The sequence below is a fragment of the Aulonocara sp. 'chitande type north' Nkhata Bay genome, linkage group LG19, assembly GCF_057382095.1.
Source record: "Aulonocara sp. 'chitande type north' Nkhata Bay isolate Kocher_YH1m ecotype deep benthic linkage group LG19, A_spYH_male_GT1.1, whole genome shotgun sequence".
In the NCBI taxonomy this organism is placed as follows: Eukaryota; Metazoa; Chordata; class Actinopteri; order Cichliformes; family Cichlidae; genus Aulonocara; species Aulonocara sp. 'chitande type north' Nkhata Bay.
The window spans coordinates 26,696,653-26,716,777 of NC_141362.1; the positions used below are offsets into that span (position 1 = coordinate 26,696,653).

The 20,125-nt window shown below is 40.8% G+C and overlaps 1 protein-coding gene across 5 annotated transcripts in view; it reads left to right on the plus strand.

Annotated features, from left to right (window-relative positions):
- Positions 1–20,125, plus strand: part of rcan3 (regulator of calcineurin 3) — a 50,857-nt gene that overhangs the window by 21,031 nt on the left and 9,701 nt on the right. Inside the window, exon 1 of one of the 5 annotated variants that reach the window (XM_086274323.1) lies at positions 3,268–3,601. The exons of the other annotated variants lie outside the window; for them this stretch is intronic. Within the exon in view, the coding sequence (XP_086130449.1) occupies positions 3,515–3,601 (87 nt within the window). The 5' untranslated portion in view covers positions 3,268–3,514. Of the gene's footprint in view, positions 1–3,267; positions 3,602–20,125 lie in introns of those variants that run through there. 5 annotated transcript variants of the gene reach the window in all.

Consider the following 20,125-nt stretch of genomic DNA (forward strand, 5'->3'; position numbering starts at 1 on the left):
ACAAGAACAAGCTCTGAGCACAAGATCCATAGAGGCTGGGGTCTATCACACCAGGCAAGACCCCAGGTGCAGGCTGTGTAAAGATGCCCCAGAGACAATCCAGCACATAACAGCAGGGTGCAAGATGCTAGCAGGCAAGGCATACATGGAACGCCATAACCAAGTGGCCGGCATAGTGTACAGGAACATCTGTGCCGAGTATAACCTGGAAGTCCCGAGGTCAAAATGGGAGATGCCCCCAAGGGTGGTGAAGAATGACCGAGCTAAGATCCTGTGGGACTTCCAGATACAGACGGACAAAATGGTGGTGGCTAACCAACCGGACATAGTGGTGGTAGACAAACAGAAGAAGACGGCTGTAGTGATCGATGTAGCGGTTCCGAATGACAGCAATATCAGGAAGAAGGAACACGAGAAGCTGGAGAAATACCAAGGGCTCAGAGAAGAGCTCGAGAGGATGTGGAGGGTGAAGGTAATGGTGGTCCCCGTGGTAATCGGAGCACTAGGTGCGGTGACTCCCAAGCTAGGCGAGTGGCTCCAGCAGATCCCGGGAACAACATCGGAGATCTCTGTCCAGAAGAGCGCAGTCCTGGGAACAGCTAAGATACTGCGCAGGACCCTCAAGCTCCCAGGCCTCTGGTAGAGGACCCGAGCTTGAAGGATAAACCGCCCGTAGGGGCGTGCTGGGTGTTTGTTTTTTATATATATATATATATATATATAGCTCATATTATTAAGCCAAAGCTAAAGGGGGAGCCTGCGGTGGTACCTGAAATGTAATGTGTTATCATTTCAATGTGTCAGATCCCCTTTTTTATCTGTCGTCCTCAGTGCATCATTGTAAATATAACCATCTATTCATTTGTTTCTGCTTGTCCAGTTTGGGCAGTAAGTAACTGTGGTTCAGCTAGAAGATCCTGGGTTTGAATCTAAGGCCTGGCTGGGAGCCTGTCTCTGCAGAAATGTGGTTGTGGGTACTCCAGCTTCCTCCTACAGAACAAAGATGTGCATGGATATACAGAAGTAGCCCCAGACTCACATGCAGGTTGGTTATCACCAGCATGTGTGCTACATGCTGTAAGTGGTAAATTTGCAGTGCCACATAGTATAATATACTGTTTTACAGTATGTTACAATATTCCAGAAGTAATAATTGATTAGTTCCAGGCAGAAAGGACCTAATCTCTGTTTATCTGCAAACATTTGCTTTGCTGATCTTTCTGTTAACAGGAAGTGAAACTTACTTTTTTTTTCAGCTTTGACTCAAAGCTTTGTAAATAGGGGAAAGTGAAAAGAGAATTTTCCAAGAGGGCATAAATAAATGATCACAACCTCTGGCAAACTTAGACTACATTAAATTCAAGTAAACAGAGCTGATTCAAAAGAAAAGACGACATATGCGTGCCGCTTTATCACTCCTCTGCGTGTGATTAATGAGCTGTGGGAGTGCTTTTGATGTAACATCTAAACCTGTCAGGTATCATCACCAGCGCTGCCTGCTCGTGCTGCCATGACTTGAAAGACTAAAACAGTTTCAATCTCAACAGATGAAGCAGCTGACGGTGCTTTTCAGACAAGGTCAACATGTTACTGTGTCTGATATGTTGTGTTTTGTGGCGTTTACAGGGGAATTTTTCCAGACCGAGTGACTGACACTGTCTGCTGGAGGAATGTCACAGTCATCCATAAATATCTTTCTCATGTTCTCCGTCTGCTCAGTGTGGACAATGCCTGACACACACAGACAGAAATAGCCCTCACGGCCCAGAGCCTTAATATTAATGGCTTATAGGGACTTTGTTGTCTCGGCTGGTTAGACAATTATTATTATGAAATGGAGTGCTGGAGAGACAGATGATCTGAGTGATGGAAAGAAGACAAGGTGTGTTAGCATTTTACGCAATGGCATAATGTCTGTGGAATCTGGAAAATGATTGGTCTTCAAGTGGAATGGAAACTCAGTCTATCAGTATAATCAAGGAGCTGTGGCAGCATCACCAGCTTCATCAGCTGCTTTATTGTGAGTCATAAAGAGCCACAGTACCACTAAAGTACAAACCAGTAACTGAAAAGTTCTTAAAAAGTTTTCGAGGCATCAAAATGCTGACAAAATAAGGTATATCTATTAACAGCATGCAGACAGACATCGGCATGATGGGCTTTTAGGCTTGTTGTTTGTCTGTATATTCCTATTCTCATGAAGTCACAGACCATGTCAACTGAAGGCAGCAAACAACTGACATCTGTGGTTATGCAATTGTGGCTTGACAAGGCAAAAAATAAAGCAGCGGATGCCTTCAGCGGAAAACATATTTTTCATTCACAGTGCTGATGGTAAGCCAGTAATCAGAGTGTATGTAATGTGCTGTGTTGGGCAGAAAAACTACACAAACACAGCTTGTATAGGATTGACTTTAACAGTTGATTTCACAAGGATTGTATTCATAACAGTGACAGCACATGTTAATAGACACCAATGTACCAGAAATATAAGGTGCAAACATTATAGCAGAACTGCTAATTTACATCTGTAGTCCCGGAGCAGGTCGCATAAGAACTTTATAATAAACAAAGACATGTAGCTGTGAGCCTTGTGTAACTTGATACTGCTAGAAATCATGCTGGACTAAAACGGATGCTGTGGATTAAGAGAATATTCAGCAGAAAATCCAAACCATACACCTCCACGCTCCAGTATACTGACTATATAACCTTGTGATCTGAGATGTATTGAATTAACTTGATGTCTATTTCTGGAAAGGTAATGTTGAATCAGCTCCTCGCTTTTATTGTAAGATGATATTTTGTCTTATCTCCTCTCTGACTCCCTGAAGAAGTGAACCGTAACGGTACAGTTGAGGATCTCTCATGCTACACTTGAACTGGTGCTTATACAGCTTCTGCTCTCATTGTCCACCCCATATTTGTTGTCAGTATATCACAAAGACATCAGGTGTAAACACGACTTTCTTCTTAATGAATGGGTTGGTCTGTGTGACTCTGATGCTGGTGTTGTTTGACGTAAACATGGATTGATTTTTTTTTTCAAAGATGGTTGTGACACATTTTTCTCCCTCAACCCCGCGAACACAAAAGACAATTGTAATAAAAATAAAATGCAACAAAAGCGGAATAAACCGGCCGGTGAATTCTGCAGTGCGCCCTGCGTGGTTCGTCAAGCTCTACAGTGACGTAAAACAAGACGAACGTGAGGATGGTAATGACGTCAATGTGGAGCCAGGAGCGGGGAGGGCAGGAGCCAGAGAGAGAGAGAGAGACGGAGAGAGTTTGTGCAGTTGCTGCAGCATCACTCACAGCAGCGCGTAAGTGCAGCGAGGAGTCCAGCCTCGACTCACGCAGCCGATTAAAAAAGAAACCATCCAGAACAGTCCGCCGGACTTAACCGCAGCTTCCTGGAGAAAAAAGCGACAGATATCTGCGTTTTCTGCGCCCTGCTAGAGTGGAAGAGAAAGACTTTTACTCATTTTTTTAAAAACCCAAAACACGCAAGGGAATGCCATCGATAAATATGAAACTGGAGATGGTGACCATCATCGCCTGCGAAGTAGATATTGAGGTGTTTACATCAGATAAAATGCAGGTACGGTTCACCCATAAAAAATGCACGTTGAAATGAAGCCTGCTTTTTGCGGTGTGTTGTGCAGCAGTTTGCTCGGGGCGACTGCATGCTGCCCCTGTAGAAGCGCATGAATGTCTTGGGTGACGTTGAATGCAGCCCTTCCTCAAACGAGGATTTTTATCAATGGGAGCCGCATCTCGGGGAGACGCACGCGCAGCGCCGCGCGTGCACGCCGCAGTGATTGACGCTGAATGAATTGCAAAAATTGCTGAAAAATGCACGAATGTTTTTTTTAAGGAATCATTGTGTATGCGTCAGTGTGTGTGTGTGCTTCAGATAGACGGCAATTATAAGATGAGGCTCGCAAGGCGATATTGGAATGGGGTATGATGAAGTGGATTGTCCATGCAAGACACATGTATGGAAATAAGCGAGGCGATGCTTAGACGCAGTGGCGAACAGGCTGTCTTGTACCCCCCCCCCCCTCTGTTTTATATCTGGCCTTACAGCAGCATTGCAGGTACATCAGGTTAAACGTGATGCCGGAAAAAAATATAAAAATAACTTGGTGAACATGAATAAACATGCAGTGGCATAAAAAATCCTGGTATAAGTGATTGATATTGATGCCCTAGGAAATGATAATGGAAGGGGGGGGGCTAATAGTTACAATTAGATTTGCCTTTGAGTACATTTGTGTCACTATAAATTCAGTATTGCACCCCCTATGGCAGTGTTTTTCTAAAAGCCCTCAGAACTGGGGTGGGCAATTTATTTTCCCAAGGGCCCACGTGAAACACTGGTGGAGGTATGCACCAATACTCTAATAGTGATATATAATTAATACTAAGCTGAAGTCAATTCTGCTCAGTTCTGTTGTGGTGTGGCACTTCATAACAGCTCCAGTTTCTCAGTTGGGCCCTTAGGGAAAATCAGCTGCCCACCCCTGCCTTGGGACACATCAGATACAGGTATTTGATAAACTGTCGGTCAGGAAAGCAGTTGCAATCAGATGAGTTCAAAATGAGCTTCAGGACCCCACCTTTGGCACCACAACATGCCAAGTTTGAGGCTTAAAAGGCTATGCAGATGGTCGGCCAAAGCTTGGCTCACCCGCTAAACCCTTTGGAAATTCCATGTCAGAATATATTCCCTCACCTGCTGCCTGCATGTCTGCTTGTCTGATCTGACTCATCACCAAAAATGACTGAAATACGAAAAGGGTGAAGGAATTCAAAATAAAGTAGCAGTATAAGGGGCTGTAGTGCAGTCTGGAGGTATAATGACTTATCTGGCCTACAAACTCCAAATAATCCCTCTGTGGTTCTCACACTTAAGTGCTGTTGTGCTCTGGTGATATAGGCTAATTTTCTACCCTACAGAAGCTCAAATCTCAGTCACCACACCCAGCTTATAGACCATTAATTTTTTTTATTCATTCATTTATTTATTAGCAGTTTAATGTTTATCACTAACCTTCCCAAGCTATTCCAGTAACATGTACATAGGTGGATTGTTGAAGTTTCATTTCCATCTCTTAATGATGTTGTTGTGCTTGTTTGCTCCTGTTTTATGCTGTAAATATGTAACACAAAAAAACAGTCCCTGTTGACAACTGACTCATCCTATGGTCTGTGGCCCCTAGCTAGCCAGGCAGCTGCTGTGATTGCTCCCAGGTCTGACAGTTTCTAAACCACTGCAGACCAGCCAAGGTGAAAGACACCAATGTATCACCCTGCAGTTGTTCTCCAATTATAGGAGATTCAAATTTCCCTAGGGGATGTTAGAGTAAGAAAAACGACTGACGAGCTTCACCGTGGAACCTCTAAAGTGTTGATTATTTAGGATTTCGACTCACCTGTGACCTAATGTCTCTTAATTTATTGTACAGTTCATGATTGTGTGTTTCAAGGGGAGTCTAGGGTTGGATGTGTCATTTCTTTCGCTGTGAAAAACCTTCATTAAAACCTGCTGCTCCTTTAGATCGTCCGTCCTCCTCTGACAGGCTAGACACAGACAGGGGCAGGCCAGTCTGATCAGAGGACAGTCTTCACTAAACCTTCCTGTCAAACCGCTCTTATCAGCCCACCTCTCACAGACTCCGCCAAAGAAAAGGGGGTATGTGCACAATTAAAACAGCAGACAGAGGACTGAATAGCACAAAGAACACTAGTAATCCTGGTTTCTAGTGCACTGAGAGTGATGGAGAGCACAGAAGAAGAGGGCAGATTAAAGATGGGCACGTGGGGAGCACGCTCAGATTGAACCCACCTCCCCGTCAGTCTATTCTTGTTTTTTTTATTATCATTTAACCAGATCTGAGCCTGTCTGAGGCCCATGTTTTTATTACTATGCCTAAATTTGTAGATGACAGATAATAATCGGAATGCTGTTTTGTTCCAAAGCACTTTGGGTGAACTTAAGTGGATTGATGCTATTTATAGACCCGTCAAGGAAAGATTAAGCAGTGTTGGTGTTTGAAAGGGGAACATGAAGAAAAACAAGTGAGTGCTTTGACATGGTTGAAAACGGCGCGGCTCGGGTCTTTGCTGATTACATCATTAATGAGACAGACTGAGAGGCTACGCACAGGGTAGGTTGTTGTCATAATAATGGGAAGGCTGATGGTGTAGAAAGCTCTCTTTTTTCCAGAAAGTGCTTGGGATCCATTTTAGATTAAACAAAAGGACTGTTGATGTTAAGTTCGGCAAGGCCGGAGGTGCAGGTTGACTGCATGCACACCTCATGTCATTACCTGCAGAATGTACCAGCATAAGCAGATGACAGCACGGGACACATTTTGAAGGTCGTAGCATGTTTTGGCATGCTGTGAGTGTATTTTAGGACAAAGCTTGCCTTTGCAGTTACAGTTACCATGCATGCTTGATTTGATGTTGACACTTTCATGTAATTTTTTTTTAAATATCCACTTGCACTTTCATATAGGTGTAAATAGATAATGCGCGCCTGTCGACCTGGTCTTTCTCTTGACAAGTTCGTCTCTGGTTTCACTCAGTCGCAAAATATGTGTGTTGTTTCTTTTTTTTTTTTTTGGAGGGTGGGTGGGCGTTAATTAGGATGCCTATGTAGTGCTTTACACATTTGCCTAACAACCAAAAGATGTCCCCTTTGATCCCAGGAGAAGACACAAATCCCTGTTGGGATGTGTCAGGAATAGGGCTGCCACAAACGATTATTTTGATAGTCGACTAGTCACAGATTATTTTTGCGATTAGTCGACTAATCAGATCATCATCCATTGGACGTAAAACTACAGCTTACTGCACCAGCAGCATCTGCTCTTATATAACTATCATTAGCTTACAGCTGTGTGTAAGGTATGTGCTAACTAAAAATAAAGACAAGATGATAGTTCATTAAATTTTAATGAAATTTGCAGATTGTTTCGGTGAAGTTTAATAAACTCCTTGCTATCTAAAATATAACGGGACACCGGAGTAAATTCTCGAGCATCTCACACTTCTGATAATCAGTTGTCTGCTTGACATTTATTCAGCTGTGTAAAAACTATAACTTTAATCTCAGCCAAACCGATTTACTCAGGAACAAATAAAATACTAAAAAAAAAAAAAGCCAAAGAATAACATCGTTAAGTTATCTAAGTGACTTATATATCATGTTTAACCTGAGTAGCGAAAGACAGCGGTGGGTTTGAAAACGATTTGCCAGGAGTCCGGTGTTCTCACGGCGCTAGTGAGCCTAGCTCCCGGCTCGCTATCGAGCTAGTGGGTAACAGACGTCTCTGAAAACGTCGGAGCGCTTTTGAAAATATGTGGTGTCCTGATAAACTGAGCAGATATTTGAGGCTTAAACAGTTACATTCTCGCCTGAAAATATGTTAAACATTTATTTTGTGACCCAGAAAGAATAATAAGAGTAATATTAAAACTAACTAGCTGCCGCCATTGTTGTAAACTGAGCTGGGCCACGCTATGAATTCTGGGACACAGCTGCTTCTTCTTCGGGGTTTAACGGCAGCTGGCATCCTTGTACATGCAGTGCTGCCATCTTCTGTTTCAGTCCGTTATTACACTCTTAAATCCTGCCACTTATTCCTGCGTCTTTTGTGATCTTACAAAGCATCAAACGACGCGTCGACTATTAAATCAGTCGTCGACGATTTTGATAGTCGACGTAATCGTGACTAGTCGACTAATCGTGGCAGCCCTAGTCAGGAAGGGCATCGGGTGTAGAAATCTGGCAAATCGAACATGCCGAGCTACCCACTGAGGCGACCCCTTGTGAGTAAGGGAGCAGCCGAAAGTATCTTTATGATACGTTTAACACATCAGTGTTGCTGGAAAAAACAGCATTTTGACATCATGACCTCTTCACACTTACAGCTCCATCGGTTCTCCCGACAGTCAGACCCGCCTCATCATGAAAACAGCACACAGAGGCTACACTGCAAACCACCAAGTACAGCTATTTTCGACTTATGCCTGATTTCCCCCACACAGAAGACTCTAGTAACACTGACACACTCACACACTCCAACCACAACAGTGAGTCAGCGGACTCGCAGACCTACAGACAAACATCTCTGTCAGCAAACACAAACAGCACCTCGCAGAGGACACTGGGAGAATTCTCCATCCACCTGGGTCACTTTCCATTTGTCCCGTCGACTGTCTGTCTTTCTGCCCGTCTCTCACTTCCCTGCGTCTGTTCTCACGCTTTGCTGTTGTAGAAACCGCGCTGGTTATGAGGAAGGAGACGAGATCTGATGACTAATCTGCGCTTTTGTTGTTCAGCAAAACTGAAGAGTGATTTTGCTGACGTCTGTGATGTTTTCATTCTTTCCCGCTGTCTTTTTTTAATGTGCTACGTTACATAACATGTTGTCATCGCGCTTCATTTAGGAAGTTTATTTTAAGCATATAAACAGCACAGGAAGGTAAAAAGCAATATACTAGACCATAGTTTTATATAGAGATATTTTCTATCCTTTGCTTAAACCCTAACCATATATGTATGTGTGTGTGTGTGTGTGTGTGTGTGTGTGTGTGTGTGTGTGTGTGTGTGTGTGTGTGTGTGTGTGTGTGTGTGTGTGTGTGTGTGTGTCCCAGGCCTCTGGTAGAGGACCTGAGCTTGAAGGGTAAAGATTGCCCGAAGGGTGAGTGTGGAATTTTTTTATATAGGCCTTATGTACAATATAGCAGAGTGAAGATAAAAAATATACATGTATCAGTCCCACTTAGACATTTGGCCTTTTGTTTTAATATTCTAGGGAAATACCACTGACAGAGCTCTTAGTGCATACCGAATAACCATGCATTAGATTTGAGCGTTCATGTTATCTTAGACTCACATTTAAAAACATTGTTGTGATGCTGCCAGACCAGGTGTTTGTGTAAGGCAAGAGGCAGAGAAGCAACAGAAGGGTAGGGTAGGGAAGGCAGAATGGATGTAGACATCGGCAGTATCATTTTCTGTGCTGGTAGGAAACTAGATCTGCATATTGGCAGGGTTGAGCGATCCTGGGTCTGAGCAGTGGGCTCAGGTGTGCCTGTTCCCCCCACTCTGGGCACTGGGCAGGCGGCATTCACATTTGCCTGAAACCCTAGATAAGTGCTCGAGCTCAGGTGTCAGCTAAAGGTTAGTGCTGTGTCCGTTAGGGTGACGTAGAACAAAGGACATGCTCCTGGCTTGGGTGTCTGGTTACCATGTAGCCAAGATGACATGACTGTGAGATAAGATTAGATGCAAAATAAAAAAGGTCTTGCAATGGAATGTAGGGGCTCCCAATTTACTTACCGAGGACAAAGGGTTCGGAAACGGCATCATGCAGTGACTGGTCTTTGTTATTGAAGGTTCTTGTGGAACATAATTTTCTTGTCAGAATTTCCAATTAGATTTCCTGTCTCAGAAAAATGGCTGTGAGAATGCAAGGGACTGAAAAAGCAACATCAAGCCAATTACTAAGGAAAAACACAGCAAGAGTTTTACATACCCTGCAGTCTATGGCGTATACACTGCACTGTGAAAGCTAAGGGCAAAAACTAATAATATTAAGTATAGAGCTGTGTGTTTATCCATATGCGGCACATAGATTAATAGATTATGCATTCAATTGTATATCATAAAATAAACACACTTATGAGTCTCAGTTTCTAAAAACAAGTACACTTTTCTTTTTGTGCAATTTTGCTTTTAGTTTGCTTTTAGTTAGATAACAAATCCCAGCAACAGTGGCCTCAAGGGAACTTATATTGTAAGGTAAAGACCCTACAATAGGAAAAAGAAAACCTCAACAATCAAACAACGCCCTTTGAGGAAGAACTTGGTGACAGAGGGAAGGAAGAACTCCCTGTTAACAGGAAGAAGCTTCCGGTAGAACCAGGCTCAAGGAGGATCAGCCATCTGCTGAGACCAGTAAATCAAACACTGTGGAGTTTTGGGACTTTCGGTGTCTTAATATAAGGAATTTGACATGTCATTGTAAACTGTTAGGCCATGAAAGTTTCTCTCCTGTTTCAGAGCAATTCATAAGGAATTAAAAGTACATTGGTAGATATGTGATGCATCTAGGGTCATGCTTTTACCATTTTGAATCACTGTCCATAATATTTCTGCAACAAAACATGGTGATGTAACTGTGCAGCATGCTCTTGCCTTTGTTTCTGTACTGCTTAATCATCACTAGAGATGCTGTATCACCACAGAGTAATGCACTGATTGCCACCAGAGATGTTGAAAGAGGGTAAAATGCAAGAGTGAGCAGTAGGAAGTGAGAGTGGTGAGCTCATTTGTCTGTACTCTGCGGCCTGAGTTAAGGACTGTTGGTGTGGCATCTTTTAGCCACCTTATGTAATGTGTAACTCTCTGGATTATCGTCACCTTAAAAGCGTACGGATCTGCGTGCGAGCCAGCTAGAAATTTCATGCGTGTGCTTGTATCACCATCTGTGTGTTCTGCCTAAATGGAGCTGAAGAGGAAAAGCTCCAGCTTCGATAAAAAATCGGTTTTAAAAAAAACCGTAATGACCACGTTGGCGGTAATAGGATTAATGAGTCTCCCTGTGCTATAAACTGATTTTTAGCTCCCTGTCGTGGACACGTTGTGCCCTTGGCAGTGGCAGCATAGCAGTGCAGCGTTGGGCCCTGTATTTATTCACCTGTATAACACTTGGCCCATTCACATGCCTTCCCAGTGTTTTCAGAGCCGTCACAATGAAGACAAAGCTGTTAATCACAGATTGTTCTCACTGTTTTGTAATACTAAGGATTTGCTGCTATGCTAATGTTAATGGATGATTTGAGGAAAGCTGTGATTCCCTATGTTGGTACAGGTCACTGCACACACACAAACACACACGCACAATCTTTATCCGGAGTTTATCCAGTGATACTGAGTCAGATTTTTTTCTCTCTGACACATTACCTAATCCTAAGTAGTCACAAGCTAACTGTAGCTTACAATGTTTTATATTGTAAGCTAAAACACTAACCCCTAACCTCCAGGCTGAATGTAGCCATAACAGCCAACAGAAACCACTGAGCACCTATAATTTGTATGTGGCATGTTACAAGCGTATTGTAAAATACTCAAGTACTTTATGTTTCAGTTCAGGGCTTTTATGTTGGTTTTTGGAAACTCTCTGGTGTTTATTTATTTAGGACCGTGCATGTTAATGAACATAAATGTAAAATAAATTACATGAATGTAAACATGCCAGATTATAGCCAAGGGCTAATTTCCATCTGTTGTCCATAAAACATTAAAAAATAGACATAATAATTCATAAAAAATTCATAATTCATTTATAATAAAAACTCCATCACCAAACTCACACATATCATTCTATTCCCAAATAAAACATTAAAACTATACAACTTATACATGATCACACACTTGATTTGTCCATAACCAGTTTTTAACCTGTGCCTTAAACAAGTTGAATGTCGAGCATTCTCTAATGGATCGGGGAAGACTGATCCACAGATGGCCACCCTGGACAGAAAGGACGTTCTGCCCAAATGCTGTCCGTCTGTGGGGAATAAACAAGTCTCCTCGGGTTGTAGCTCGATTGGTCCTGTCTGAGCTTTCTTTATGCCTAATGAACTGCTTTAGTGGTGGTGGAGCAAGGGAGTGTAAGACTTTATATATTAAACACACTCTTTTAAGTTTCACTAAGTTATTGAAGTTCAGTAATTTATGTTATGTGTTGGATTTTGGCTCTTTTGGGGGAGCACTAGTTTGCACACCTCTCCATCAAGCATGTAAAACAATACTAGACAGAAAATGAATTGATGTTGATCGCATTGCTCATAAATATTTAAACAGTTAATATATGAAGTATTTCTTTATGCAGTTTATTGAACTATTTATGCCAATGAAGCCGTGTTGAGCTGAACTTCAATTCAATTTTATTTGTACACAACTCAACAACAGTCGCCTCGAAGCACTTTATATTGTAAGGTAGACCCTACAATAATACATACAGAGAAAAACCCAATAATCATATGACCCCCTATGAGCAAGCGCTTTGGCGACAGTGGGAAGGAAAAACTCCCTTTTAACAGGAAGTAACCTCCGGCAGAACCAGGCTCAGGGAGGGGCGGGGCTATCTGCCGTGACCGGTTGGGGTGAGAGAAGGAAGACAGTAACTTACATATACATATACATATATATATATGTGTGTGTGCATATTTTTATCTATCTATCTGTATATATATAGATATCTATATGTATATGAACGTGTCTGGACATAAAGGGGTTTTTTTTTTTTGCTTCTGTAAGGCTTCTTGTTTCTGTTTGTAGTTTGCTTATAGGATTAATGGATCAAGCTTGAGTAAGTAGTCTCTGGTAAGAGTAAAACAGAGGTAGCATTTTTACAAAATGCAGTCTCAAAACCCACTGGCTAACATCTGAAGCTTTTAAAAATGTCTCTTCCATTGTAAACAAAGATCAGGAAACCGTGGCGAATGATTTTTGCTGTATACAATGGAAGCTGCAAATGTTGGCAGTTATCCCCACAGGTAAAGTCATCAGATAATAGCAGATGGGTTCCCAGATTGCCAGTTAACTAAATTTCTCAAAGAAGCTGGAAAAAAAGTGGTGGTAAAATTTAGCGGATATGTACAATTAGAATCTACGTTTAATAAAGTCACTTCCAAGCCATTTGAGTTATTGACTTTCAGTTTTTTAAACAAACAGATAAACTATTATGTAGTTTACAGATGTTTAATTGAAGTTAGAAGATTTTCAAAGTCCTGCCTTTACTTTAATACTAATGTGAAGATGGCTAGAACAATTATCAGTAATCTGAGATGGGGAAAAAAGGGGACTAACGAGGTGTAATAAATAATTTCCCTTTATTTAGACACTATATGAGGAGTAGATAATGGATGTTAGTGGTCATGCACAATAAATGAAACTTAAAAACCTAGAAAACTCAAGAAATCCTCTTTGTAATTTGAGTTTTTATTTTATTTTATTTTATTTTTTTTACTGTGATTTCTCTAAAATCCACCACTTGAAGGGTCTTCTATATTTTAAATATAATACATATTCAACTGGAAAGCTATTAGAGAAAGTATACTGGAACAGAAATGCATGCAGGTACAGTTATTTTTCGTCCAGCGCCGTCTGTTATCTCTCCAATCAGATCTTCCTACCTTGTTCGTCCTCATTACATTGGTTCCAGTTTGGTCCTTTAGGGAGGACAGTAATTAAAATCGATTGTCTACACACTTAAGAAATGAATTTTCTTAATTATTCCAGCATTATCTATATTTAGTGTAACACCATCCCCCACTCACCCAGAAGCTCTGTGGCCTAGTTTGTTGATTTTCACCCAAATCCAATTCAAGCGTGAGGGTCTGGATTAGACTGTGTTAAAGCTCGGCACGTGTCGCAGAGAAAGCTGAGTAATTCCCCAAAGGAAGGGGAAAAAAACAAAACCCTTCTTCACGTCCCAATTAGGTTTGGTTAATCTTTTCATTTTGATCCAAAACGCCAAATGGTGTAATTCAACATGGAACTGAACAAGCTTGTGGATTACAGTCATGGATTGTGCTCTGAGTGCCAGGGTGATTGAAATACTGTACAGGATTAAATGGGAAACCAGATAAAAATGGAGCATTGTGGCCCAGTCAGTCAATTTAAATCAAGGAAATCTCAGATAAACTTGTTGGAAATGGGGCGCGTGGGCCTGCTAATGTGTATTTTTAACATTGTGAAAGGGTGAATTTGAACTGAAACGACATTTTTCATCTAAACCTAAAGTTGTCTAAGGCTAGGGTTAAATTTAACCAAATCCTCTTTCATTGTAGTTTTTATTATTATGTGTTAGTTTAATTTACCCTCCAACCAGGGTTGTTATAGTTATGCTGCTCTATTATTTTCTCGACCATTATTGTCTATCTGAAGAATCCTGAGAAACGGTTTCTGGCCAAGCATCAATCCAAATAACCCTTAATTTAAATGCTGTTATTGTAATTTTATTTGTCTACTATTAAAGGTCCAAAATTGCTACAGACGAATATCAAATGCCTTTTCTGCGTTACCTATTATTTTGAAAATAATTAATTATATTTGTGCGTGCGTGATGCATTTTCAGGCATCATCAAAGAAATAATGGAACATGTAGCTGTGTTGCAGATGATGCTACTCGCTGGTTCCCGGCAGTGACAGGAAACTAACAGCTAAATAAATGGACCTTATGTAACTCTATAAACACAATGAGCTGACAAACACAACAATAAAAAGTGACAGCGTGTAGGCGCTTTTGTGAAAACATCGTAATTTGAACACAGCTTGCTGAGAATACATTCCAGTATTTGTCCAGTGTGTCTGAAATCGTTTATCCGTCAGTAAGAACAGGAAGAACCTGCAGGTCTGCTGAGCGTTAGTGCTGTTTACATATTAAAGAAACTTAATCTCCCTTTTACATAAGACGGGAAAACACTTCAAGTCACAGTCATCTGATACTTGACCAGTTCATTAGGTAGAGAAGTAGTAGTGTGAAGTAGATCCTGTGGGGTTTTTTTCTCTAACCAGCTTCCTGTTTCTCTCAGCACTGCTCTTTAAATTACTACTTTCTTTTGTTCTGCCACCGAAAACCATGTTGACATTTCCCAGTAAACTTGCACACCTCATCCCTATGCTGTCTGATCTTTTTTTGAGCTTGCTGCTGTGAGCATGCACACAGTTATGTCCTTTTGCCACTGCGATGACAGCCTTCCCTTTACAGTCAGGAGCATAACTACCCTATTAACCCAAGGGGGAAGCTTCTGAAAGGAAGGCCCTGGAGAAACTGCAAGAGAGGTTGCAGCTTACTAGCAAGCTTAGTGTCTTTTTATGTTGGTGTCTTTTGTGCTAGTTTGCAGTTGTGCCTGCCTCTTTGTTGGATCTCCTGTATGTATCTTCCCCCCTCCACAGACAGTTCCTGAACTGCAGCTTTTGATTGCAGATCTTTTTATGTGTACGCTAATTATGGTTAATATTACGTAATGCAAGAATGTAATCATATGTAAAAGCTAATTTCCATTTTCCCACTTTATACTAGTAGAAGCATTCAAGAGGACCTTTTCAAGTGTATTTTTAAGGGCCGTCTTGCTGCTGGAAGCATGAAATCATTTATATGTATGAGGAAATAAAATTCAGATTAAAATAATATCTATAGCTTTTTAGTGAAAACAAGTAAAAACTAAGATCATGCAATTATACAATAAAATACTGACTTGCAAATAAATCTGCGAGTTGTCCAGCACGCTTGCATGCACACGTGGAGGTCGTAAAGATGGCAATTGTTCTGTCAAAAATGTTGAAATAAAGGCACTATTAAGTTAAGAGGTTGCCATCATTAAAAATGCCTAACCTGATAATGACCTTCAAAATGAAGTCCATGAAGACTGTGCTATAACACAATTATAAAAAATGTTCATAAATTCACAGAAAATTTTGATTATTTTATTTTTTACTGTGGAATTACTGTAAATAATCACTATTATTTAATTATTTTTTGTGTAGTGCGAATGGCAATTGGGGGATGGAGGCCTCTTTCAATAGGAAAAGCTGTAAAACATGAAAATACAGTTAAAAGGTAAAAATCTGTGCAGTCCTTCCAATTTTCAAAGTTGTCCAGTGGGCCTGTTTGGAGTCCTTGCAGGGCCGGTTCTGGTCTGTGGGCCTTATGTTTGACACCCCTGGCCTAAAGATTAAAAAAGAAAATACAAATAAATGCAAACAAACTAAGAGCCAAACGGAAAATACTTGACAAATAAGTTCAGAAATCATAACTCAGGGTCCAAAAAACGAGGACCATGACAGATTCAGCTTGAATGTTGTGACAGAGTAGCTCTGTTACGCAACAACTGGGCAGAAGCAAAATCAAAGACAGGAAAGTAAGGGAATCTGGCTCGTGGAGCTATAGCTCGGGTGTTACACAAAGGTGACATGGCGATACGGTCTCTCAATCACACCACCACACAGTACTGACCCACACATATGGTTCTTACACACACACTGGACTTTCTGGACTTTGGTTTTGCACAACACTGGTCACTATATTCTTCATTTCCGGTTAATACTTGTACAGCTGCTGTTATTGTGTATATATTTATTTATATTTAGATTTCTTCATACATTCTTATATAGTTCTATATTGTGTATTGTGTCTTTTGTTGTACAGTTATTTTATTTTCAACTTTAATTTATATATTTATCTTTATCTTATTCTTCCCAGTTAAATTTACCCTTCATTCTAATTTGTGTTGTACAGTTATTTCATTTTTAACCTTAATTTATATTTTATTCCTTCCTAGTTAAATTTACCCTTTTTAATTTTTCATATTTATTTCCTATCTTATTCATAGCCTTTTCCTTTTTTGTTCTCTTTAGGTCACGAGCAGTTGTCCAAGCATTTCACTACATATCGTACTGTGTATGACTGTGTACGTGACAAATAAAATTTGAATTTGAATTTGAATTTGAATTTGAGAAATGTGCGGTCTACACCAAAGACTCTACACACACTGGAATTCTCCCGTGAGCAACAGCCTTATTATAAACAGCAGCAAATTTTATGTTCTGAAGCAATTCGGTATCCAGCTTGTTCTTATTTTCAGGTTTGTTTGTTTTTTGGAGGTGTGAAGGTTGTTTTTTTTTTAATCTTCTGTGTTGAGAATGAAAAACAGGACGTGCTGTTCGCTTCTTCTCCCTCACCTGTTGTCCTTCGGGCTCTCACAGGACACAGAGTACTGGTAGGATTTTGTGCGGTTAAAAGCGGTCGTCCTTCAGCTGTGCTTAGAGACGAATGGCGCTGCCCAATTATTTTATTATGCAGACTTCCCTGTGCGTGAGTGTATAGTAGGCGTATTGTATTTGTGTGGGTACCTACAGCTGTGGAAACACAGTGAAGAATCATGAACGCTTTGTCTACATCACCCACAGACTTGCTCAATTGCTCTCTGTATCTCTCTCACAAACACACACTACACAAGGGAACAAAGGGAGTAGGTCACCACAGGGAACATTGCGATGGCAGATGAGCAGGGCACTTTTCAGCCACATGTAACTCAACAACCCCTCTCTTCTTCCTCGTTTCCCCTCGTCTTCCTCCTCTCATTCCTTTAACATGTTTGCGCATAGAGGCCACATAAATTAGTGATCAGCACGCTCACTTGTTACGCACCAATCAGTCGTGGGTTTATCAGCGCTGGCATATGGTGGTGTAAAACAAACATTGCCTGCTATTATGGAACATGATCTCAGAGCTTTCCCACGTCTTTGCACATGCCAAAATATCAATTTGGGTTAAGGAAGTCACCACTGTGTGTGTGGGTGTGTGTGTGTGTGCCTCTGTGTATGTAAATGATAATCTTATCAGTTTTACACATGGAGTTTTGATGATATCTGAGTCATAGAAGCTGGCCAAGGCTCATGGAAAATTCACAGTGTGAATAAGGGCTGAGGCGGGCTCTACAGAGAGGTTCAACAAGTGTCTTTGTTGTTATACTCAAGTCACGATTACACCAAAATCAGGAGCAACTGTAACAAACAATGGAAATGTAAAATGCTCTGAAATGTAAATCAAGATCTTGCAATACAAATGCTACCAACCTCCCACCCCCAGTTTACTCATAACCAACAAACGTGTCTCTTATGATAAACACCAACTGTGACTCATGAGTCTGTCTTCAGTCAATTTCCTTTAGCTATATGACGCTTGAAAGCTTTTTTAAGGTGACTGCTTCAGTCTTTTCATTTTAGTCACTGCATCGTTAATATCTTAATTTAGTGCGAGCATGCTCACCAGCATCTTTTCCTTTTTAGCTCAGATAAACCAAATGTACTATACAAATGTACAAATGTACTGTAGCTAGGAAATTGTACTGAACAAATGCTTCCCTCAAGCATTCGCCTTGAGGTAAGAAAAAACTTCAAGTGAATGCTAATTTTGTTTTACACCTGCTGAATGTGTAAGCAGCTGTTTCCTAACATGCTTTCCATAGTGTAGGCTGTAAACAGTTTAGTAACAAGTGAGGTTTTAAGCTTTTTTTGCTCGTCTAAAGTGACCACAAAAGCCTGTCCATGTGGATTTGTTCCATTGTTCATTTATTAAATATAAAATTCAAATTTAAAACAAAATCTGTCGTGCTCACATGCAAATATTAAGGAACCTGAAAACAACATTTAACAAATTGAAAGGTGAGACCATTTAGGCCTCAGTCATACAGCCCTAGAGGCCGATCAGTGACCCAGTAGCAACTGGTTGCTAAGGAATTCAACTCAGTTCACTTCAATTTTGCCATCTATAATCCAGTGTTGAGATCCCCTCCCAGAAGCCTTGACGCCCACTCACAGCCTGGGACATTTGACCTCAGTAAATCACATGATAGGGTGGGGCTAGGTTTCACAATGGGTTCACCTGAAACCTTGGCTGATTGTGACCCACACCCATTTTCACACCTGGGGTTCGCGTGATTAATCAGTGGATCAATAGGGGGGTCCATGACCCTCTTGGTGACACTCCACTAGGGTTTAAAATCTGGGACTCTCTACCAGTTGCTTTTAGAACTGAAGAAGCTTCTCGGATGAAAGCTGAAACATCTTTAAGAAATCTTTTCTTTTCTTTTAAAGCTCTTTAGGCTCTTTAGGCTACGATGACCTGGAGGACTGAGAACCTTCACAGACAACTCAATTCAGTTTTATTTATATAGCGCCAAATCACAACATTTGCGTCAAGCCTCTTTATGTTGTAAGGTAAAGACCCTACGATGCAAAACAGAAAACACCTTAACAAAAACCTTAACAATTATATGACCCCCTATGAGCAAGCACTTTGGTGACAGTGGGAAGGAAAAACTCCCTTTTAACAGGACGAAACCTTCAGCAGGACCAGACTCAGGGAGGGCAATACGTGGTTGGGGGTGAAGGAAGCAAGACAGGACAAAGACATGACGTGGAAGAGAGCCAGAGTTTAATAATAACTAATAATTAAGTGCAGACAGGTGTATAAACACAACTGAAGAAGAAACACACAATGCATCAACCCCCAACACCGTAGACTTATTGCAGAATACTATGCAAAGTATGGGCAACTGCAGCAATCTGATAGCATCCAGAGCTATCACTAGGAGGGTTTTATGCCTCTTTGCCTGCATCATTCATGAGAAATTCAGGGAAAACACATTTTTCCCTAGGCCTCTGTAATTAGCTTTTAGTATTTCACTTATGTAAAACTGAGTGGCTCACAAGAGACAGATGGATTTATAAATCTCTGTTATTAGGATTACTATGTACCCTCTCTAATGCAATATGTAATATGAGAAGTAACATCTTGACATGTTGCTTCTCCTGCTATTTATGCACAACTTTGAGCGTAGAGCATTCATATTAAATCAACATACCTAACTCCCAGCTCTCCCATTATATTTAGCGATAAGCATGCTCTTCAATCTCCTCTGGCTTTGAGGGATTTTTGCATTTTAATTGCTAAGTTTCACTTAAAAGGAGTCAAGATATTCACACATTCCTAACTTGACCTCTTTTCCTAGCGTCTTGAGTACACACCTTGTATGGTGAAGTCCAAATCTGACTAAAAATGGTATCACATGGCCTGTAGGTGAAGTCACTTCTGATGTTAAGCCAGCTACCCAGAGGGGTTCAGCAACAGAAGACCTGATGCACTTACATGGGGAGAAGACGTGAAAATAAAACAAGAGGGGAAAGGGGGGAGGATTAGGAGTAAAAGCGCTAATCTTCTTTTTTATTTTCCTCCAAATTGTTTGACCACTGTGAACAGCACACTGCAGCATGATGGCAGCTGACAGCTTGCTGAATCATTTAGAGCTGTGCATGTGTCAGATAGTGTGATTATGTGATTTCTCTACAGAAAGGCCCATATTATAAAGCATATATATTTACTGTGTCAACAAAAAACCAAGGCACTGAGATATAGCAGCTATATATTAATACAAATGCACGATGGCTTTACTGATCATTATTAAGTGTTTACTTTACTGTGAACTGATTAGTCACTTAGTAATTAATCGATCATTTAGGTAGAAATGCCAA